Genomic DNA, 22,648 nt, shown 5'->3' with positions numbered 1-22,648 from the left:
GAGAGAGGTGCTGTTACAACATGCTTTACTGTTTATTTATTATTAAAAATGGTAAGTTTGATGCTTTGCATAGTCAGGTATGCTGTATCACTATGCTCAAGTCCCATATATTACAAAAGCCTCTATATGTAAAACAGCAGTATGACTTATGATTTAAACCCATTTGGGACCCTTTGGAGTGTATACTGGTAACAGCCTCTAAGGAACAAGTTGCTGCTCCCCACAAAAAAAAAAAAAGCACACGAGGAGGTCCCTTACCCAGCACAGCAAAAGGCTGTAAGAAACTCAAGGCAGACTGTGCTGTGCAGGCACCTTTTCCGCCCACCTAGGTGCTTCAGTTTGTGAAAACCCAGCGAACAAGCAAGGTTCTGTTTGTGCTCACACCGATTCACAAGCAAGATTTTTATGCAGTTAACAGCAGATACAGCCACCGCAGCCACGAGAATAAATGATAAATAAATAAACAAAAATCTGTTTGATTTCCTTTATTTGAGCTCAGAAAACGCCTCGTTAAGAGATTTCAAGCCCGTGCATCCCCCGCCCCGGCTCTCGCTTAGCCCCGCTGCCCCGAACACGGGCTGCGCCCCATGCGTTCCCTTCCGGCCCCGGCAGCCTCCCTGCTCTGGAGCCACCTGCTCGCCAGTGTGACGGGGGAGCTGAGGGGGGAGATGGAGGAAGCAAAGTCCCGGATTCCCCAAAGTAGGTATCTGCTACTTCTGCAGCCCTCGCACTCGGGAGAAACCCGGTCGTTCGAGCAGGGGTTCCGTTTGAGACTTGGCTTCCCCTCAGGAGGAAAGAAGGGAGATGTCCTGCTCACTTGGCACGGGTTCTTGGAAAACCACTGACCCACGTGCATCGCTGGCAGGGTCGTAAAGGGGATAAAAAACAAACCCAAACCACCAACGGCAACAACGAGAAAAACAGCCCTCCTCTCAGCTATCACCACTTTATCACCTGCATGTTCCTGGAAGGAGGCTCTTCCCTCCGCTGGGGGGGGGGGGGGGGGAATCAGCTTAGGAAAGCAAAGTTTGAACAGCGAATTCCTGTTATTTCAAAACACCCCATGTGACAGGATATTTCCTTATCATTTCGAGCCCAGAGCTTTCCCCTGATCCACCAGCCCTTCACAAGTGCGGAGGACCTGCCCGGCGGGAAGCCCTCTGCTCAGCGGCGGGGCGGCGCGGGCGAAGCTGCGGCGATGGCTCCCTCCCTGCTCCTGCTTCTCCTCGCACTTCTCCCCCGGGCTTTTCCGCTGCTGGGTAAGTGCCCGCAGGGGCTGTGCCGGAGGAGACGTGCCGAGAACAGAACGGGGTCGCGGCAGGCACTTAGCCCAGCCTGACCTGGGGACTGAGGGCGGTGGAGTGGGAAGAGTCCGTGCAGGTAGACAAGCCGCGGCCATTTTAACCCCCTCGGTGCTGCCTGAGGGGGGCCTCCCCTCGAGCCCTCCCTCAGCTGCCTGCCTCTCTTCACCCGCACCCTGAGGTGCCCGGTGAGCAAAGGCACCCAAGGAGGTGGCCTTTTGGGTGCCCATGGCATTGTGGATGCCAAACAGGGCTGTCACGAGCAGTGCCTCAGTTTACCCCACTGCTCTGGGGACTCAGTCCCTGATCAATTTAACACCATCACCCAGCTTTCCCCCAGGTAGCTCCTCACCACTGAGGTTTGTGGAAGGGCTTGGTGTTTGGGCTTCCCTTTCCTCCAGTCCTCTGGTCCTCTATGAGTCTGGGGACCTGGTTTTGGCAGATGGCTTTCCTGGGGTGATGTTAAGGTAGCTGAGGAATTGGTATATTTAGAGCTGTGAAAACAGGTGAAAGCTGTGTTTCTTGGTGAAACCTGGAGCTTGTGCTTGCTCACTCTGAAATTACCATCATTTCCAGCACACTGCTATTTTTTCAGTGGAAGTTTTGCATTTACCCTTAACAAAAACTCTCACTCAAAACATCATCCACTCCCCAGTTTGAGATCTACTAAAACAAAACTTCATGACACTGCCTTCCTTGCTTTGTGTAATTAGCAGCAATTGTAGGCCATTCTCCATTTCTCCATGGAGAAGACACTCAACTTACCTGCTTGCTGCCTCATTGCTCCCCCTCTTGTTTCTGGGTTTTGGTGTGCTCTTCTGGTGCTCTCCATTAGTGTTTAACAGTGGTAATGCTTCAGCCGCTTCATGAGTTACTGCTTGATTTACACTTGCACAGTCTGTGATAGTTTGCAAATGTTGCAGAATGGGAAGCTACCTTGGCATACTGGAAATGTATGGGAAAGATACTTGACCAGAGAGATTTTTGCAGTACTTGGCACAATTCTTCAGACATAAGCTGAGGCGAAAGATAGGCAAATAGTCACATTGTGGTGGGTGGAGAATAATGAAAGCCTGCGAGAAAAATTCTCACAAGACCTACTTGGGACATTTGAGGGAAAAGATTCTAGATGTCCCTGAATGGCTTATAATAGTGAGGTAAGTTGGCTCCTATGCCTGGCGTGTGCCTTTGCATTTTAAAGAACCTCCTTCCAGGGGTAGGTTTCAATGATCACACTGTAGTGGACCTTTCTTTAATTGTACCACCTACAGCTTATCTACAGTGAGGAATGGCACCTTGCTATGGGAGCCCTATAAAAAATGCTGCTACATAACAGTGAAACACAGTTGATGGTTATATGAGTAATTCTGCTCAGCCCATTTTACAGATACAGCTCATCATGTTGACAGGAGCGATAGGTGTTTAGAGAGAAGAGTTGGCAGGGCATAAGATGTGTTGCACAAATACCTGGCTTGTTTCATATTCTTCTAGACTACCTAATAACTCACACAGAAAGTGTTGTATGGGAGTCCCCTTTTGTGTCCAAGCAGGCAAAGCAAACACAGAAATGAAGCTGTAAACTAGAGGAATAGAGGACCAGGCTACAGGTCTGCTGTACGGTTATGGATGAGACAGGAGCAACTCTGAGGGGAAGGAAATTCTGCAATTATATTCCCAGCCACAGCTGCTCCTGTAGCCTGCTGCCTCCTGTTCTGTTATGTTTTGGTGCCAACTTATTCTCAGTGCTTGCTTGGCTATGTTGCCCGTTTAGCTGCTTACCTTTATAATAGTCCCTGTCAGAGCCCTGTGTGTGCTGAGGCCCTTGTATAAGAATCCGTGTTGTGTTTCTACATTGCTAGCACTTAGTAAATATGCAGTCAGAATAGCAGAGGGCTAAAGATTTGTCTTCACCCCACACCTGCAGCGACTTTTTTTTTTCACCTTTCTAATCTTGTTTCTGAAGCCAAAACTCTACTCCTTTTCAGGCTTGAGTGTAGCAATCCAGGCTTTTGACTTTAGGTTACCTTTCTCACATGCATAGCATCCTCTCCTTAACACGATAAGCTGAATAAAATAAGGAGTGTTATTTTAGCCGACAAATACAATTTTAGGAGTTTGAACGGTCAGGAAGTGTTTTCTACACACGCCTGATGTCTCTTTTACCCAGGAACTTTAAATAAGATTTCAGGAAAAGGAGAATTGCAAGCATTGCATATATCAGTTTACAGCAACATTGTGCTAAATGCTGGTAGAAAAGAGGAATAAAAAAATTATCACCAGGAATGATAATTATACATTTCCTTTTATTGTCTGTGAGTAAAACAGATTGGCAAAAAGGAGCAATTTCTGTCCCCGGTGCTCATCAGTTTTGTACTACCTCCCAGTGGGTTGGAAGCCAAAGGACAGGAGAAGGAAACTGAACCAGGGATGAGATAAGTCTAGGTCAGCTCATTCTGTGAGAGAGAGGTTATTTATTCCTAGGTGGTTGTTGTTCTGCATAGAAGTATGATTATTTCCACACTGGAGCCTCAGCAGGGAAGATTTTCTGTGGTTAACCTGTTGTTTTCTCCTTAAATATTTCACTATTATATAATTTGTTTAATTTGGTAATCATACACCAAAATATTTCTTAATTAACTTCAATCCCCAGAGTCATATAAATTAGTATTCCTCTTTCCTAGCTTATAGCCCAGTTAAAATACAGTTTCAAGACCTTGGGCATCCCGTGACATTCTGTAAATCAGTATCAGAGAGAACTATTAAGTTAGTGTGCTAAAATGTGTCTCAGGGGGATCGGAGAGTAGAATTTCTCAGTCTTTGGGCAAGACCAGCGCTCAGAAATGTTGCACTCCATAGCACATCCAAATGTACCAGGTGCTGAAAACTTTTCTAATGATTATGATTTTGAAATAAACCTTGAATACATGAAAATGTGTGCTGTGAAACATGGGGGGAGGAACAACCTTGGGAGCTGTGAAGAGCCTCGGAGATTTTTCTAAGTTATATAGAGGCATACCTGATAATGGCCAATCCCATTATTGTCATTGTTTCATTCAAACTGGAGAAATGGAAGAAAGGAAAAAGAAATCGCTGACAACTGCAGCAGAGTGAAAAATGAATATGCTGTTCTAGCCCTACAGGTAGCTTGTGTATAAGATTTAAAAAATTATCCTTCCCGTCAGTTAAGACTTTGAGGATTTTAGCAGAGTGCATGGGAACAGAACTCCTCAAGGTGAGGAAATGGAGCCTGAAGAGCTTAGTGGCTGTTGTCATCTCCTCATATCTGGGAGCCAGGAACAAGGAGCCAGTGCTGCTTGGAGTACTCATAGTCAGGATCTGCAGTGCATGGTGTATGCACTCCCCTGTTTCAGTAACTCCCATGGGTACAGCTTGGAATAACACCATGAGTGCTTTTTTTTCTCTTCACTTTAACCTGTGTTTTAATGCTACAGGAGACACTAGATCTGCATCTCTGCTGCCTTGCACTTTTGAATGTGCATACTTCCACTGAAGCAAAGTATTTGAAATGGCCTCACATCTGAGCTAGGGGCATTCTGTGGTTAATTTAAAAGGTGTAGGCCACAGGGCTGCCATATCTCCTTTTGCTGAACAGATTTTAACCCCATGAGTAATGTCCAGGTTCATATTTCATTTAGATAGTAGGCAAGATTACTTCAAACCAAATGATTCCTGTGGTTTTTGTCTTGCAGATACTAGCATCTTTTTAATATATAATGAAGAACACAAGCGCTGTGTACTAGCTCTAAGTTCTAATTCAGTGACTACTGCTCCTTGCGTTCAAGAAAATGAGTCACAAAAATTCAGGTGGGTCTCAGATCACCAGCTTATGAGCGTAGCATTCAAATTGTGCTTGGGAGTGCCTTCGAAGAAAGACTGGGTTCCGATCACTCTGTATCCTTGTGACAAGGCTAGTGAACTTCAGCGATGGGAATGCAGAAATGAGACTCTCTTTGCAATCCAAGGGGAAGATTTGTTTTTCAACTATGGAAACAGACAGGAAAGGAATATTATGCTGTACAAGGGATCTGGTTTATGGAGTAGGTGGAAAGTCTACGGAACCACAGACGATCTGTGTTCTCGAGGCTACGAAGGTAAAGTTCTGTGAATTAATTTCTGTATTTCAAACTCATTTCTCTGTGTATCTATTTAAAATATCTAGAAGTGTAGGTGAATTTGCTTCATCTCATTAATGATCAGTGAATGTGTCTTCTGGTGAAATCAGCAATACCTGAGTGTGTGTTATAAGTTTTCTGAGGGGTTCAGTTTGCTTTCTTGTCCAAGTTGTCAAAGGTCTGATAGATAATTAACCATTCATGGTAGTTATTCATTTGGAGAGGGTAAAAAAGTCTGTGGTTATTTAGAACATGTGTATTTATTATTTTATTACACAACAGTTAATGATAGCTTTTAATACTTATGTACAGAAAGATGTAGTGTAAGTGTATAGTCTGTGATTATGTTTTTTTTTCTTTGGGGAAAAAATATTAATAATGCTGTGAGGATTCAGTTAACTCTTGGCATCTTCAGCTCCAGCATATAAAAGATGCCTTCGTAAGTGTTTGAAGAGAGTCTCAGAGTTGGTGCTGAATTGTTAAAGAAATCATATACTTTAAGTAGTTAAATTTGAAAAAGTTATGTGTGAGATACATACATATATACATATATTTATGATAAGTATGTGGGAAAACATTTGGCTTCCCATTTATTATTCTTTGATAAACAAAAAATGGTCACGGGGGAGGTATGGATGCATTTTTTGTGGTTTACACAATGGCTGATTACAGTACTATCCTTGGTCTAAATCCAGAATAAAAGAACCGTAGCCAAGCAAACCATTTGAAAGGAGGCAGGGGGTGTGTGGAGTGGTCATCTGCCATCCTTCCTCCTTTGTTTTCCAGCAGATCTATGAGGCACTGACCTTGATACGTCAACTTTCTAGTAGTCCCTGTCAAGTAGTGTTCTCTGTACGTCCTCTCATGAATGCATGTACATATGTGCACACACAGAAAACTGATTTAGTTACTTTGATAAGTTTCATGGAGTCATATTTCTGCCAAAGCAATAAATGGACATTTTATTTGGGTATAGTATAGCGCTTAGTGGTATGTATCTTTCAAGTTTATGTGTACATGCCCTTCCCTGTCTACAGTGGTCAGCAACTGAGTCAGTTATTAACAAAAATATTAGCAGTTGTTTGTGCTTAAAAAGAAAATTGCTCAACTGTGTGGATTTTGTACTTTTGATTGTTATGCATACAAAATTTAGTGTGGGAATGTACTTGTCTTGGCCCAGTTCCAGTCCAGTTCAGGTTTCCTTAAGCAGTAAAAAGTTGTCTCATTGTGGACATGGGTATCAGTTTAGAGAGTATAGTTGTCAAATTCCCATTTCTAGTACAGTTTGTATACTAAGCTAGCAAGTTCTGCTTGCTATAATATGCTATAATAGTATCATAAAGCTGAACTGGTATATGTCACATGCTTATTACTGCTCATACATTTTTAAATTGCTGTGTCTCCTTAGATACCTACACAGTGAAGGGAAATGCCAATGGAGCACCTTGTGTATTCCCTTTTAAATTTGGTGATAAATGGTATGCTGACTGCACAAATGCTGGCAGATCAGATGGCTGGTTCTGGTGTGGAACCACTTCAGACTTTGATGTTGACAAGATGTATGGATTTTGCCCATTGAAATGTAAGTTTTGTGTGTTCATCATTTTGCTGTGCTGTTATTCATTGGTGTTCTTATCATGTGCTTTACTGTACAAAATACAGTTTGAAATGGTGCAGTTTTCTGTCTCCATTCAGCCTGTTATCCTTTTAGGAATTACTTAAATATGCAAATACAGGGCTCAGCATAAAAGGAATGACCAAATACATCTGTGTGTGTGTTAATTGTATGCTGGAATCTGTAACTACACCATTTACTTAAATAGAAAGTTAATTAGATGTAAAGATGTGACATTAGCACAGGCAAAAGCCATGCAGAAATTTGTGCAGCAGTATTGGAAGCTAGAACATAGTTTAACTGAAAATGAAGACTACTTTGTAAAATAACTTGCCTTTTAAACATGAAGGAGCTTACATGAACTTTTTTCTTATCACAGTATTTCTGAAATCTGTGTGCTTCATTGTAGTTCCGTATTTAAAATCAGTGAGAAGTATTTATATTCTAAATTGCCAGGTTTGAGTATAAAATACAGTTTCTCTGAACTTCTGTAAGATAGGCACTAAGCATTTTGTCTGCAAGCTGCTGCTTCTTCTTCTGTCATGCTGAGAGAGGTAGCACTTCCCCGTCCCTTCTTCTTTATTACTATGTTTTGTGGTAAAGCTCCAGCTGACTGCAGTCAGAGCTAAGGAGAAAAATATGTCTTTCCTTTGATGTGAGGAAAACAGTTCATGTTGATCCTAACTGGTTTGATGATGAAGGATTAGTGTCCTGATTTCCATGAATGTTGCATTTTTTATTTTACACAAATAAAAACTGCGTGGCTGGGGTTTTTTTTGGTTTTGTTTTTGGTTTTTGTTTTTAATCTGCCAGTATTACTTTTAAGATATTAAACCCATGTTGGGAGTACCAATCCTATTTATAGAGTATATGCAAAATTAACTTACATGCTACCTGTCTAGCATTTGTTGAGTGTGGCAAATAGGAGGCGTAATTAAAATGTTGTTTAATTCCTTGGCATAATTCAAGGAAATCCATTCAGATGGCTGTGATTGTTTTTGGAAAAAGCTGCTTTATGCTGATTGTCTGCATGTTTCCTTCCTGATTCTTCAGTACTGGCTATAAAATATTCAAGTTTGAGTCATATATTTTAATGAGAGACAGGCTGTGGTAGCAGAAGTTTTAGTCAGCCCTATGAAAGAGGAATACACTGCATGAGAGAGTGATAAGTTAATAAACCTTAACAGCACCTTTAAACATAGAATGCTTAAGTCTTTGTATGTGAGGTTCTTTAATAAGATTGAAGTGTTTGCTGTTTCTTAAACTGTCTGGGGGAGCAAAGGTGCTGATATGAAAATCATCAGTGTGTTGCAAGGTGTTCATCCCAGGGCCTGGACATACACTGAAATTATCATAATTGAATCAGTTGCTTTTCTTTTCATTCTCAAATGTTTTCTGAAATGAAGAAGGCATAAGACTATACTTACAACAGTTATTATACTCAATGGAGGTGAAGAAATCTGACCAGTGGAGGTAACATAATCATGAGTCTGACGTTTTATTCAGTGCTTTAAAAAGAGATGCTGACACAATGACAGTAGAAACCTAAATCCCACTGTAACAAACTGAGAAATCTTGGTACATCACACAATTTTTAGTAGCCTAGGAAGTACTGTTTTTTTGGGGGTTGCACTGTGTCTTTTTGAGCTGTATGTTGCACTGCAGTACAAAACTGGGTGTTGCAGAAGAAAACAGGTTGCATACTGTAAGACCTTCAGGAAAGTGAGTGTGCCTATAGATGTATTCAAGCAGGCAAAAGGCCATTAAGGCCTTTTTCTTGACAAATGAGCTAGAATTTCTGTGAAGAATTTAGAAAGCCTAATAAGTTATGCATAAAACTTGCATAAAACTAGGAAGGAAATAAGAAGTGCAGAGAATGCGGAAATATTTAAATAGTCTTAGCCTGGTATGTTAATTATTGGACAAATCTACATAGAATCATAGAATCATAGATTGTTTAGGGTTGGAAAGGACCTTAAGACCACCTAGTCCCAACCCCCCTGCAAAGGGCAGGGACACCTCACCCTAGACCATATTGCCCAAGGCTGTGTTCAACTTGGCCTTGAATGCAGCCAGGGATGGAGCATTTACCACTTTACATTTTTGTATTAATTCAAAAATACTGAATTCATTTTTTTATGACAGGATTTTTCCCCATGCTTCTGTTTCAAGATGTTTTTAAGGGGTTTTGTTGTGGTTTTATGTCTGGTTCAAATACCTGGTGAACTGATCAACTAAGTTATATGGGGTTAATTGTGTTTGTTTCTTCTGATTTGCCTGGAACTCATAACCTGACTTTGGATGTCACAAACTTTTCTAGGAAAAATAAAAAAGGAACACTTTGAGAAAAGTTATCTAAGTGAAAATAAGCATGTGAAGGAAATTTAGTATAATTTGGACTTTTTTACTATTGGCAGCATTATATACAGTTGTAAAGACTGTATATAATAAACTGTAATGTGTCTATAATGAGATTCCTTCCCTACTGTATGCTCAGAGAGGAAGCAATGGCAGTTATTTTGTACACTATTTAACAAGATTTGGATTCAGTTTTTGTTTGCCATGATTCTATTCATGCTGTTTCTGAGGATATTGGACTGGGAGTCCAGCTTGCGTTGGATGGATAACTAAACAAACAAGAACACTTTATTGTCACTGCTAGTCAAAGGCCAGATTTCAGCTTGCATTTTTGAAATGAAAGTCTCTCAAGAACCTTCCATTTGCCAGTTCAGGAGAAATAATATATTTTGATATGATAATCACGTTGTCATTATAATTTGAAAAATTATAAATGTCATAAATGTCATTATAATTTGAAAAATTATAAATGTCATAAATGTCTGCATTGGTCAGCACTTTATGCTTTTCCTGTAAGTTTGAACTTGTCTGTCAAGGGCTATACCTGAAATTCAAAGCATTTTTGCCTTGCTTTGCTTTAAAGATGGAGGAGTTTCAAAGACGTGGGTGAATTTTTCCAACTTACTATATTTTACTTCCAGGAATTTGATAGTAATTGTAGTGGAAATAGCTAGTTCTCACTAATTTGAGTGTCCACAAAGAATGTGTACCCAATTCATCTGTGTAAGGACAAAGTTCAGTTTTTATTTCTATCTCCAGTCATGTACTAAGGACAGGTGTAGTTTAACATTAATTTAGATACTAACATATATTGTTCCAGAAAAGTGATTTATCTTCTGGCTTTACTGGGGATGCTAAGCTTTAAGCAATATCATGTAGATTTTCAAAAATCCTGCCTCGTGAAGGCATTTGATCTCATAGAACTCAAATATCTTTAAACCAAATTTTCCAAGGTTTAGAAAGAGCAAGGTTTAGAAAGAGCAAAAGGAGAGCACCATATGCAAGTCAGCTGTAAATTATAAGACTAGGGGAGTGAGATGGAAGGTTGGATGAATGCCCGAGACTTGTATTAACGTACAAGATTTCTAAACCCCTTTATTTCAAGTCAGAAACAGTTTTCTTTATTGAATTATAGATTGTACTATTTTTGCAATCTCCTTTTCATCCTAGGCTGTGCTTGTCCACAGGAATTTATGGTCTTGTAGAACATAGAGTAGCAAAGAAATTTTGCCTTCTGATAGTCATAAAACATTTTGGACAGAAGTTGGTTTGTGGATAATGATACTGGGATGAAAGTATCCATTTTTAGTCAAATACCATTATTACAGTAGGTTATATTTGATTTTTTTGTCATAGGAGTAATATAGAAAAGAAGCACTGCATATTATCTATACACTATCAGAATTAATACAGGAAAAAGTGGAACTGGTTACTGACCTGCTGACATTTAACATGTATCATCCTTTGTCTTGAGTTTTGTTTATTATGCTGTTTTCCTCTTATTTGCACACTTAAGTTTTCTGAGCTCTCTGAATTCGGAAAAGGAAAAGACCTCTTTCTCTCAATTTTTTCACAGCTTGCAACTTGAAAAACTCTGATACAGGCTGCAGGAATTTCAGTTGTTTTCCTATTGTCAGCAGACATACAGCGACCTCTGCTATATTCTGCTTTTGTCATGCAACTTTAATCTCTTTATGTGATATTTAGCTCGCTCCTGGGGCCTTCTGTAGGTTCCATTTCTGGCAGAGCAAGATCACACTGATTTCTGCTGCTTGTTGTGGGGATTCAATTGAGATGAGCCAGGAGAGGTTACAGCAGTGGAAAGGAGTGTGGTATCTTCTGAGGCTGCTTCTAATGCTGCATAATGTTTCCACTGATTTGGCATTGCCTAAATGTGCTAAGGTCGGGTAATCCTGGAGATCACTCTTAGCTCACATGGCAGAGAAGAAAGCATGATGTTATGTCAGATACGTGCATAAGACAAATCAGGAACTGCATGAAAGTGTGGATGGATGCTGATAACGTAAGTTTCGCATTCCGTGCCTGGGTCTGATTACCTCTAGTAAGAAGACCCACAGCCACTTTAAATAGTACCTCAAATCAGTAAAAAAAATGGGGGGGGGGGGGGGAAGTGGTCTGCTTGATATATATCTTAGCTGGCATGCGTCTTGATGTTTTTAGTCTTTTTCTCCACAGGGACAAATCAACTTTTTTAGTGTGGCTTTAGCCACTTAGCTTCTACCTTAAACAGCAGCTTTGTTACACTAGAGAAAACGGTAACCTTGTTTCATTACACGGGTCCAACAGGGCTGTCATGTTTTAGCTCTGCCCTGGATTTACTAGAGAGCCTCAGGGTTCCTTTCAAACCAGTTTTCTATAGCAGTGTTTAGGTTTTGTGTATTTTTGCTATGTAATTCATTCTGTATTTTTTCTAGCTCGATCTTCATGATCACTTAAAGCATTTCTTTTTCTCCCTACAGTTAATAGTGTTGATTTATTGTGGAATACAGATCCTTTAACAAATGTCCAGTACCAGATAAACTCTGAAGCAGCTCTGAAGTGGCACCAGGCAAGAAAAAGTTGTCAACAACAGAAGGCAGAGTTATTAAGCATCACAGAATTGCATGAACAAACATACCTGGCAGGTAGGGTAATACGACCCATCATTTTTTTTTTTTAAAGAAGTGCATTCATGTAAAAGTGACACTTACATGACATGTACCATCTTGAAAATTGATATTTGTTCAGTTCTGGTAGTTCGTAGATTTAAATTGTTATCTTGAATGATTCAGCTATGAAAATTGGACAGATAATGATTATTTTATCCTGATTACGTATTGCCAGAAAGCTACAGTTACACAACCCCCCCAGCAATTAAGTAATGTAAGTAATAAAAAATGCATGTTGGAATGCAGGAAAATGCAAAAGTTTGTAAAACAAAAATGCAGGTACCAAGATTTTGCTCTATGTGTTTTGTGTACTAGTCAGCATATTTGGCCCACCTCATTAAAACCATTGTATCATCACTATGTGCTATAATATGAAAAGAAAGAAAAAGAACTAATAGACAGAAGGACTCACAAATAGCTTTTCTTATCTTCAATCTCTGTCAGTGTTTTTTTTTTTTTTAAGTAATTTCCAAACTTCTCAGAGGAAATTCTTTCCTGAATTTGTACTTGAATAAAACTAGATTCTACAATGAGGCAGTCCCCTCTTCAGCACCTTCTTAGTCTGTGTACAGATGAAATAGTCCACTAATTCATCTATTAAACAGATTAGAAAATGTTTTGGATATGATACACCAGTTGGATGATGTAACATATTCAATTCAAAACTGTTTATGTCGTAAGCTTTATGATGTAATCAGAGAATTAGAGAATGGTTTGAGTTGGAAGGGACATTTAAAGATTATCTAATCCACCCTCCCTGCCATAAGGAGGGACATCTTGCACTAGAAGAGATGACTCAAAGCCCATTCCAACTTGGCCTTCAGCACTTCCAGTGGTGGGAATCCACAACCTCTCTGAGCAACTTGTTCCAGTGTCTCACCACCCTCACAGGAAAGAATTTATTCCTAATGTCCAATCTAAGTCTGCCTTCCTTCAATTTAAAACCATTGCCCCTTGTCCTGTCACTACAGGGATTGCTAAAAAGTCTTAAAAGTATTTTTGTAAGTCCCCTGTAGATACTGAAAGGCCATGGATAACATTTAGATGGAGCCATTTCTTCTTCAGCTGAACAACCCCAACTCTCTCAGCCATTCTTCACAGGAGGGATGTTCCAGCCCTCTGATGATATTTTTCTTTCCCTCCTCTGGACCTGCTGTAACAGGTCTGTACCTTTCTTGTACTGGGAACCTGAGGACTGGACACAATACTACAGGTGGGGTCTCCAAAGTGGAGTAAAGGGGGAGAATTGGGAAGTTTAGATTGGATATAAGGGGGAAGTTCTTTACTGTAAGGGTGGTGAGGCACTGGAATGAGTTGCCCAGGGCAGTTGTGAATGCTCCATCCCTGGCGGTGTTCAAGGCCAGGTTGGACAGAGCCTTGGGTGACATGGTTTAGTGTCAGGTGCCCATGGCAGGGGGCTTGGAACTAGATGATCTTAAGGTCATTTCCAACCCTATTCTATGATTCCAATAACTTCCCTTGATCTGCTCGTCATGCTTCTTCCATGCAGTCCAGGCTGTGCCTGGCTTTCAGGGCTATCGGCACACATTGATGGCTCATGTCCATCCACCAGTACCTCCAAGTCATGAACTGCAGAGCTGCTCTCAATCCATTCATCCCCCAGTCCATATTGATATTGGGGATTGCCTGGGCCACGTGTAGGACCTTGCACTTGGCCGTGTTGAATTTCATGAGATTTACATGTGCCCACACATAAAGTCTGTTAAAGACCCTCTGAATGCCATCCCTTGCCTCAAGTGAATCATTCATAGAATCATAGAATAGCTAGGGTTGGAAAGGACCTTAAGATTATCAAATTCCAACCCCCCTGCCATGGGCAGGGACACCTCCCACTAAACCATGTCACCTAAGGCTCTGTCCAACCCGGCCTTGAACACTGCCAAGGATGGAGCAAACCATCAGCTCAGTGTCATCTGCAAACTTGCTGAGGGTGCACTCCGTCCCACTATGTCAGTGATGAAGATATTTAATACTGTCAGCTCCAATAAGAGACCCTAGATTTATACAACTTGTTTCCATTTGGACACTGAGCCGTTTATTGTAACTCTTTGGATGATGCAGACATCCAGCCAATTCCTTATCCATCTAGTAGTCCATCCATCAAATCCGTATTTCTCCAATTTAGATGAACTATAAATGATTTTTTTTAATGCTATGAACAGTCTGTTATGTCTAAAATTTTGTTTTCAATTTAAGGATTTGGTCAAAGCATTTTACTGAGTGTGATAAAATTATTGTTGAAATTAATGCTCAAGGAAGAAATCTGGCAGTAACATATAGAAGTGAAATATTAATAGGTGTGTTTTAGTTGGAAACTATTAGATATAGCTGCCAAATGCATGTGAAAATCAGTTTTTCATTCTACAGCTACCCTGGCAGTACCAGGATTTTTTGTCATGCTCAGTTCTTGATTGTCTTAGCCACAACTTGTTTGTATGGAAGAAGTACTGGAACACATTCATGTTCTGGGGCCAGATCAGGCTCTGGTATGACATTCCAGTCCTTTGCAGTGCTTAACTACCTTTCTTTCAACCTTTGCATGCTTCAAGTACTGCTTACTAACATGGTGCCAAACTAAAATATATAGAACAAAACTACATACTGGTATGATGCCATCAGTAGAAGCAGAAATAAATGATACACATTGCACAGTGATTTTCTTGATCTATGCAGAAACACATTTAATTAAAAAAAATCAGCAGTCAGGCAGCTGGGCTTCCAAGTCTTAAACAAAAGGCAGAGATAGACAATGGGTTAATGACTAGAGGTAATGCAGCAGGACTATACATAAGCATGGTATTTCTAGGTGCTTTTCAGAATTAGGGTGGTAAGTTGGAACTGGTTTTGGAAGCCTGACTTATCATTGGCTAAAGAAGTGAAATCATGAGTCTGAAAAATGTGCAAGAAATGTTTGGTGTTTGGAATTACTGCATTTTAATGTACAAGATGTGTTTGGTGTTTGGAATTATCGCATTTTAATGTGGTTTAATAAAATGCAAACAGTTTTTTTACTTTATTCTATGTAAAGTTGAAACTCACTGTTAATTTTATTGGAAAAGAAAATGCACAATAGGAAACTTTTCATGCTTCATGTTATAAAGCTGATTTTTGGTTTTGAGACCTTTGTTCAACTTTTATCGATTTAATAAATATGGAAGAAAAATATTTGTTTTATATTTATGATCACTGTATGTGGAAACTGTAAAACTAGAGTGACCCATGTAAAATGCTTTGCGGGTTTAGCGTAGCCACCTTAACTAAAAAGCTAAAACCTGTACTGGGAAAAGGAATAGCAGACGGTTTAGCCAGAATTCAGCTCTCAAGTTTGGAGAAGATGTTTGCTCTTGCTGTGTTCTTGCAGTATCTTTTTTTGTCTCTGTTAGGTTTGACTGGCAGACTGAGTTCCGCTCTCTGGTTTGGTCTTAACAGTTTGAATTTCAACAGTGGATGGCAATGGGTTGGTGGTGCACCTTTTCGATACTTAAATTGGGTTCCAGGTAAGGTTAAATATACTGCTAGTCAGTTTAAAAGGCAAAGATTTGGTCATTGGTTAACATATTTCTTTTCTAGTACTGTATTCTCCTGCACTTATCAAGTTTGTTTTGAAGTTTAAAGATTCTGGGTGTGGCTGTTACCACTGTGAGTAACAGTGCCCTTATGCTTGGGATACACACTAGGCTTAATTTATTATTCACAATGCAAATTGTCGCCTCAAAATGCAGAGGAAAGTCTTAGAAGTCATCTATTTACACTTCATTTGTATATCTTCTTAATTTACTTTATTTCTGTATGAATAAATCTGATGCTATAGGTGTCTTGATTTCTGAGATTTTTTTTTTTCAATTGCTTTCCCATTTGTTTTGATTATTTGCTTAAAGGTTAGATTTTCGTTTTAATTTGGGATTTACCTAGCCATAGCAGTATCACGTATCAAACTGAACATGTTAGGCTAGTCTACTTCGAAGCAAAACCACACACAGCACACCTGTAGTGGCAGTGTTGCACTCTGGTGCCATTATTTAAAAGCTAGTCTCTATCCCATCTGCGTACACAGTAAAGAAGAGCTGTTTTTCTGGTTTACTATTCAGAGTACCTGTGATAAGGTGTCTTTTTGCAGGACCTTTGTTTCCTTGCGTTTGCTATTCAGGAAGCCTTTGGAGACTAGTTTACAGTAGATGTCTGAAGTTGTGCAATGTAAATACTCTTCTTTCTCTTCATTGAACATGCCACATGTATTTAATATGCAGTAACTATAAACATATGCTTCATCATATCTCCCAGTGGCTTCCTTGTGTAGATAAGGCCAAAAGCATACTTTAGGTGGACAAACTTCTTGAATAGGCAAGCTCTGAAGAGTGAATAAAGCTACTTTATAAATAGCTCTCCAATGGACTGAGCACATGAAGCAAACAGATGGGCTGAACTGCAAGTTGCTATGAAGGTATTTGTAGGTCTGTCATACAAGTGTACTGATAGGGATCTGCATGTAATGAAGAGCGGGGGAAAACTGAGGTGAAGCGAAAGTAGTAAGGGGAGCTGTTCATGGTTGTTAAAACTGCAGACAGCTCTCTGTTGTCCTGTAAAGAGTTAGGTGGGCTTTGATGTAACTAAGATGGGCTCCATTTATCTTTAACTCCTCATGTTCCTTAATTTCATTCAAAGATAATACGCTTATAACCCTGTAACCTATTTTCTATTTGTGCTATCTCCTTCATGACTTTATTTTTGTCAGCCTACCTCTATCTCATTCTCATCACCCTGGATGTGCAAGAGCTGGCTGATCTTCTACTAGTATATTTTAAATTTGTGGAAGCTTCATATTCTTCCATCTCATTAGCCCAAAATAAATGGCAAAAAAACATGGGAACTAAGCTTTCAACGTTTAAACTAAAATTATGCTGGTTAGGCATTTTGGATAGCTAACTCCTAATAGCTTAACTTTTGTTGTGCATTAAAACAATTTAAATCTCTATTTTTGAAGTAAACATATATTTTTCTCCTATGGGAAGAAGATATGACTGCAAATACAGGACTAACTGTAATCATAATGTAATCATAATGAAATGATAATGATATAAGATAATTTTCAGTGAACAATCTTGCACACTATACAAGGTACTATTTTGCTGTGTTTATTGCTGAGCAGTACTTACTCCATAATGCTTGTTATGGAGTAAAGTGTGGCACTTGTTGAGAAATGAAAGAAAATCCATGTTAAGTTCAGTCACATTAGACCAGATCTTGAGGTGTTCATCCACTTTATTGCAAAAATATGTTCTGCTCTACAGCTTCTGTTTCTTCTAGATGTTTCTTTAGTGCTAATGCTAATCTTCAACTGTAAATATCCAAATATCCTGCTATTGTCGTCTTGTTTAGACAAGTGGATGAGATGTTCATATTAGCAAAATAATTACTTATTATTTTTCTGCCTTTACTGCTTTATTACGTACCGAATTTGACGAGCTCACTGAACAGCTTTTTCACCTAAAGACTGTGCTCTGGAGTTTAGACAGTCTTCTGTTTAGCGAGGAAACCGAACAAAGCAAAGTAAATAGGTGCACTGTAACACCGTCCATCAAGACTTTGAATCTGTGAAGAGGCTGTTAAACTGTGAAGTAGAAAAATATCTCAACTTGTGGTTGCTGTGAAAAAATATCTTTTAAGGGAATGAACTGCACTGTTCAGTCTAGGGGACTGTGGAGAATCACAGTTACCTATATGTTAATGTATGTTAAAACTAAAGCATGGAACAGATTAGAGAGTAATTAGGAGGATAACCATCATGTGCTTACACTTTGTTGTTGTTGAAGCTTTGCTTGTTTGTTCGTTTTTGTTTTTTTTTCTTTTTTAAGGACATCCTTCTCCAGAACCTGGAAAAATTTGTGCAGCACTAAATCCTGGCAAAGGTGCTAAGTGGGAGAATCGGGAATGCGATCAGAAGCTTGGCTATATTTGTAAACGAGGAAACGCTACTTTAGAATCTTTTATTATTCCTACAGGTAGGTTTGGTAATAAATCCCCAGCAAATGATGAATGACCAGTGTTTTTTTTTATAATTCTAGTAAGTTTTTGTTCTTATATGTGGTAAAACTAACTAAAGGTCTCTGTAGACTATGGCTTGACCAAAGTTCCCTGTAAAAGTGAACGTTGTGTACTTCCTTTTTGTTCTGGCCTCCCTACTTCCTGTGTAGCAGTCTTTCTTCAGTAGCTTTTGAGTTCTAAATTGCAGAAATGGTGGAGTTCTCATTTTCAAAAACAAGCATATCTTTCAGACTTTGTACATAAAATCAAAAGATCAATAATTTAATGTTTTCTTTAAAAAAAGTGTAATTATCTAAAGCCACATGTACTCAGTGAAACTGATCTGTTTCTTCTTCTTGTCATTTTTACTGCTTACGAAATAGAGTCAGTTTGCCAGTGCAAGTTGGTAGTGGATTAGGAGAATGAAAAAAAAATTCTTTTGACAGCTAATAATGTTGTATATCTATCTCTTTTACAAATAGACATATTTATATGGAGATACATAAAATTATTTATTTGTATATATATATAAAACTGAACTTATTTATGAAATTATTTATATATATATATGCAGACTTTTTCAGAAGAAATATTATTCTGGCACTGGCCTAATGTAAATAGGAAAGACAAAACAGGGATAAGTTTTTATAGTTTTATTTAGACCTGCATCCTTGTTATCTCTCTGTGTACTATAAAAACCTTATAACTTATTCTTTTGTTTCATCACCTCTTCTTTTTCCTCTTTCTGAGTTTCTTTTTCTTGCCAGGACATACAAGTATCTCTTAAATTCACTGACATTATTTTCTGTAGGCTTTGGAAGCAGAGAAAGAAACTATTCCAGGATTTCCAGTTCAAATACTTATATGCATTATTTGCAGACCAACTATTTTGGAAACTCAGTGTTCAGCATTTGGCTCAAAAAACATGTTTTCTAATTGTCTTTCTGCTTTTGCTAGTATGTAACCAGTCCAGTCAAAAACATTTAGGACTGAGACTTCCGCCTATTTCATTTTGCTTTATTGCTAACAGAAAAAAAAAAAAAATCCCAAACAAAACCAAACTATGCAGGAATGAGTATTATACCATTAATTAAATATTTGAACAAATAATTAATAATTAAAACTTTACTCTTGGAATCAAGCAATTTGTTGCCTAGGTGAGAAGGACTTTAAAGCATATTCTAATTATTTCCTAAATTAAGCTGTAAGGTTTTGTTAGTATCTACATACAGCTCACAACAACCAGATACTTTAATTTATATAGGTTGTTTTAGATTGTTCAGTTTGCTACAGCTCAGCTTTTCAGGTATCAAACATCAGTTCTTAGACACTGGTGCCTATAAATATGCTATTGATTCAATACTAGCTGCTATCTTGTTTAGATTTAATTTCAGCTTTGGGTGGTCTAATGGCCATTTCTTTCTTTTGCAGTATGCTTTTTATTCTTTCCCCTTTCTCCACTCCCCAGTTTGCCAGTAATTTGGAGGACAAACAGAAACGAAACAAAAGTTTTCAATTATGCAGAAATTGCTGAGTAATCATGGTGACAGATTAACCAGAGTTTGGAAGTGATTCACTTCATAAAATATTTTCCAAAACGTCCCATGGGGGGAAGTCATAAAAGGAATAAGCATGTGATCACGCAAGGTGTTAAGTGCCCTCAGCTTCTAATGATGTAAAGGAAACTCATGGCAGATGATGTTTTCCTGATGAGGGTTCCTGAGTCAAGAAATAAATGAATCACAAATCCATATGTGCGCTTAGTTGTGCACTTCACGTTGAACAGAGGCAATCCTTTGAAATTGTAACTCTTGAAGTTACAATTTAGTGTCACAAGGCAGTAAGTATGTGAGGGCTGTGAGACAGGAATATGTATTTCACGATAGAATATAATCATGCTTGTGTCCAAAACAAGGTAGAGAAAAGTCTTTACAGGATATTTATTTCTGTTGCAGATGAAGACTTCCACAAAGCCAGCAGCTGTACAAGGTTTTCTCTTAGTAACAGAAGTGCTTTTTCCAGCAGGGGGCCACGTCATTGTACACATCTAAATGATGTGGAACCACAGGACTTCAAAGCATTGGCCGTGCAATACATCAGGGTGGATTAATAGGAGCCTGTTATTTTAACCTTCAAAACTAGCTTATTTTTTAACTTAATTTTCTAAGGAATGGCTGTCTGCCTCTATACCTCCACCAAGTCACTACCAAAATGGATTTCATCCCAATCCAACCAGGTGTAGCAATCTCAAAGTATTGTTTCAAAACACCTCATAAAACGTTCAATTAGAGGAGATAGGTGCTCTTACTGTCACTGTTGTGACTCCTCTGTGAGCTCTCATGAGACCACAAAGGGTAGGTATGAGAGAGAGAAATCTGAATGCCAATCCAAATGCCTGAATCATGATAAAAACTTCAACTAGTGCTTTCACCCATTCAGACACGCAAGTCCATCACTGCGAGATCTTCAGCATTCAGGAAGCCATGCTTACAGTTTACAAAAATATTTGCTTGCTATTTGAAGAATAACTGTCCTGTGCTTCCAAACTTCATTTCTGTATCTTGATCTATTCCACGGTAAATTCATCAGCTTGACATTTGGGATAAATTTTTTTGCACATTAATATGATTTTGTTTGTTACATATTATTTATTGTAATTTGTATTGATTCTTTTGCTTAAACCAAATGAAGTTCAGGGAGTAGTACTCGTTTCCATTAGGATAAAAGAGATGATAGACTGTATATATGGCTTTGTGTTGCAAAGTATTTTCTTTAAAAGGAGAATGGGTAAGCACAGAGTAAATTTTTTTGCTGAGTACTGGAAATGAAGAGCTGAAGACTTTCTCTTACTGAGAAATCATCAGCTATGTCGTTTGATAAGACCTGCACCAAAGAAACTAGGCTGTCAACTGCTTTTCTTGGTAGCCTGCAACAAATTCCCTGCTGTTAGTGGATTTATAAGCAAAAGATTCTCCAACCCTGCCATAGCTGCTTTAGTGTTTACAGTAGTAGTCTCACAGTCTCCTTTGGTCTGAAAAAGTCTCATGGACTCACTGGGGAATAAATACCTCTGTGACTGTAGCTATGTCTGAACTGCTGACATCTGTTCTATTCAGTGTCTACAGTTTGCAGAAGGGTGAACTATGTGTATTGGAGGTGCAAATATGCCTAGCTCTGAGCACGCATATGCTCAGAGCTGAGACCAGACACAAGACGAATTAGGCAGCTGGCTGAAGCATTGGACTAACCTCTCACAGCATTTGCCGCCTCTGCCCTCTCCTGTTTCTCCCAACACCACTACATACATTGAGATTGTTTTTCAGAGATTCCCCCACTCTCTAGTCCAGTTCTTACTCTCCTGTGGCAAGATTAACATGGCTCTGACAAGGCTCTGAGCCCCTTATCCTGGGGATGTAAAGTTCAGATTTACTTTGTGAGGAGAACATGCTAGCACTTTTTTGAGGCAGGTCTGCAGGCAGCAGATACTATTTACAGCTGTGCTAGGAATCTGTATTGTGACACTAGGTAACTACTAATCATAGAATTATAGAATCATAGAATAGTTAGGGCTGGAAAGGACCCTAAGATCATCTAGTTCCAAGCCCCCTGCCATGGACAGGGACACCTCACACTAAACCATGCCACCCAAGGCTGTCCAACCTGGCCTTGAACACCACGAGGGATGGAGCATTCACAACTGCCCTGGGCAAGCCATTCCAGTGCCTCACCACCCTTACAGTAAAGAATTTCTTCCTTGTCCAATCTAAACTTCCCTTGTTTAAGTTTTAACCTGTTACCCCTTGTCCTATCACTAATGTCCCTAATGAAGAGTCCTCCAGGATCCTTGTAGGCCCCCTTCAGATACTGGAAGGCTGCTATGAGGTCTCCATCAGCCTTCTCTTTTCCAGGCTGTCTTCATACGGGAGGTGCTCCAGTCCCTTGATCGTCCTCGTGGCCCTCCTCTGGACTTGTTCCAACAGTTCCATGTCCTTTTTATGTTGAGGACACCAGAACTGTGGACAGTACTCCAAGCGATGTCTCAGGAGAGCAGAGTAGAGGGGCATCATCAGCATACTCCAGCTGAAAGAGGATATGTGCTTGCAACCTGGGCCTGACTGGTCATAGCTTTGTATTTGTACTTAATTATTTCTACACAATATATCCCACTGTCATGCACAAATACATTGCTTCTCCTTCCCTGCCATACACAAGTACTTTTTGCCAAAAGACTTCTTAGCAAGCCTGCTACCTTGTTATACTCTGTATACTGATGTTTGCTAAACCCATCTGCTGATTTCAAATAAAGTGCTGCAAGAATCATAATTTGTTTCGACAACAGCAATATTCTGTTTATTGTCCATTCTGGTGGCACTCCTCTCAAGGCTGAATTGTTTGCTCAACAGCTGTGTGGTTGCTGGCAGTACTCTGGTGCTGTTCTGCTGAACTTTTAAAAGTGAATTTTAAGCATAAATCTTTTACTTAGTATAATTTTCTCAATGAAGCTTTTAAAAAGGATTCTTAAAAGCAGTT

The 22,648-nt window shown here is 39.3% G+C and overlaps 1 protein-coding gene across 3 annotated transcripts in view; it reads left to right on the top strand.

Annotated features, from left to right (window-relative positions):
- The first annotated feature begins 937 nt into the window (after window positions 1–937).
- The window catches only part of LOC134171450 (macrophage mannose receptor 1-like), a 60,403-nt gene continuing 38,692 nt past the window's right edge, over window positions 938–22,648 (top strand). For 2 of the 3 annotated variants that reach the window (XM_062633671.1, XM_062633669.1), the window contains exons 1-6: window positions 938–1,259; window positions 5,012–5,413; window positions 6,843–7,016; window positions 11,888–12,052; window positions 15,481–15,594; window positions 17,950–18,096. In XM_062633671.1, coding sequence (XP_062489655.1) covers window positions 1,199–1,259; window positions 5,012–5,413; window positions 6,843–7,016; window positions 11,888–12,052; window positions 15,481–15,594; window positions 17,950–18,096 — 1,063 coding nt within the window. In that variant the 5' untranslated portion in view covers window positions 938–1,198. The remainder of the gene's footprint in view (window positions 1,260–5,011; window positions 5,414–6,842; window positions 7,017–11,887; window positions 12,053–15,480; window positions 15,595–17,949; window positions 18,097–22,648) is intronic. The other variant, XM_062633672.1, reaches the window with a different exon arrangement.

The sequence above is a fragment of the Pezoporus occidentalis genome, unplaced genomic scaffold (assembly GCF_034315485.1).
Source record: "Pezoporus occidentalis ecotype Australia unplaced genomic scaffold, CSIRO_AGI_Poc_V1 ctg40, whole genome shotgun sequence".
NCBI classification, from domain to species: Eukaryota; Metazoa; Chordata; class Aves; order Psittaciformes; family Psittacidae; genus Pezoporus; species Pezoporus occidentalis.
This window is presented reverse-complemented; position numbering and strand designations above follow the sequence as displayed.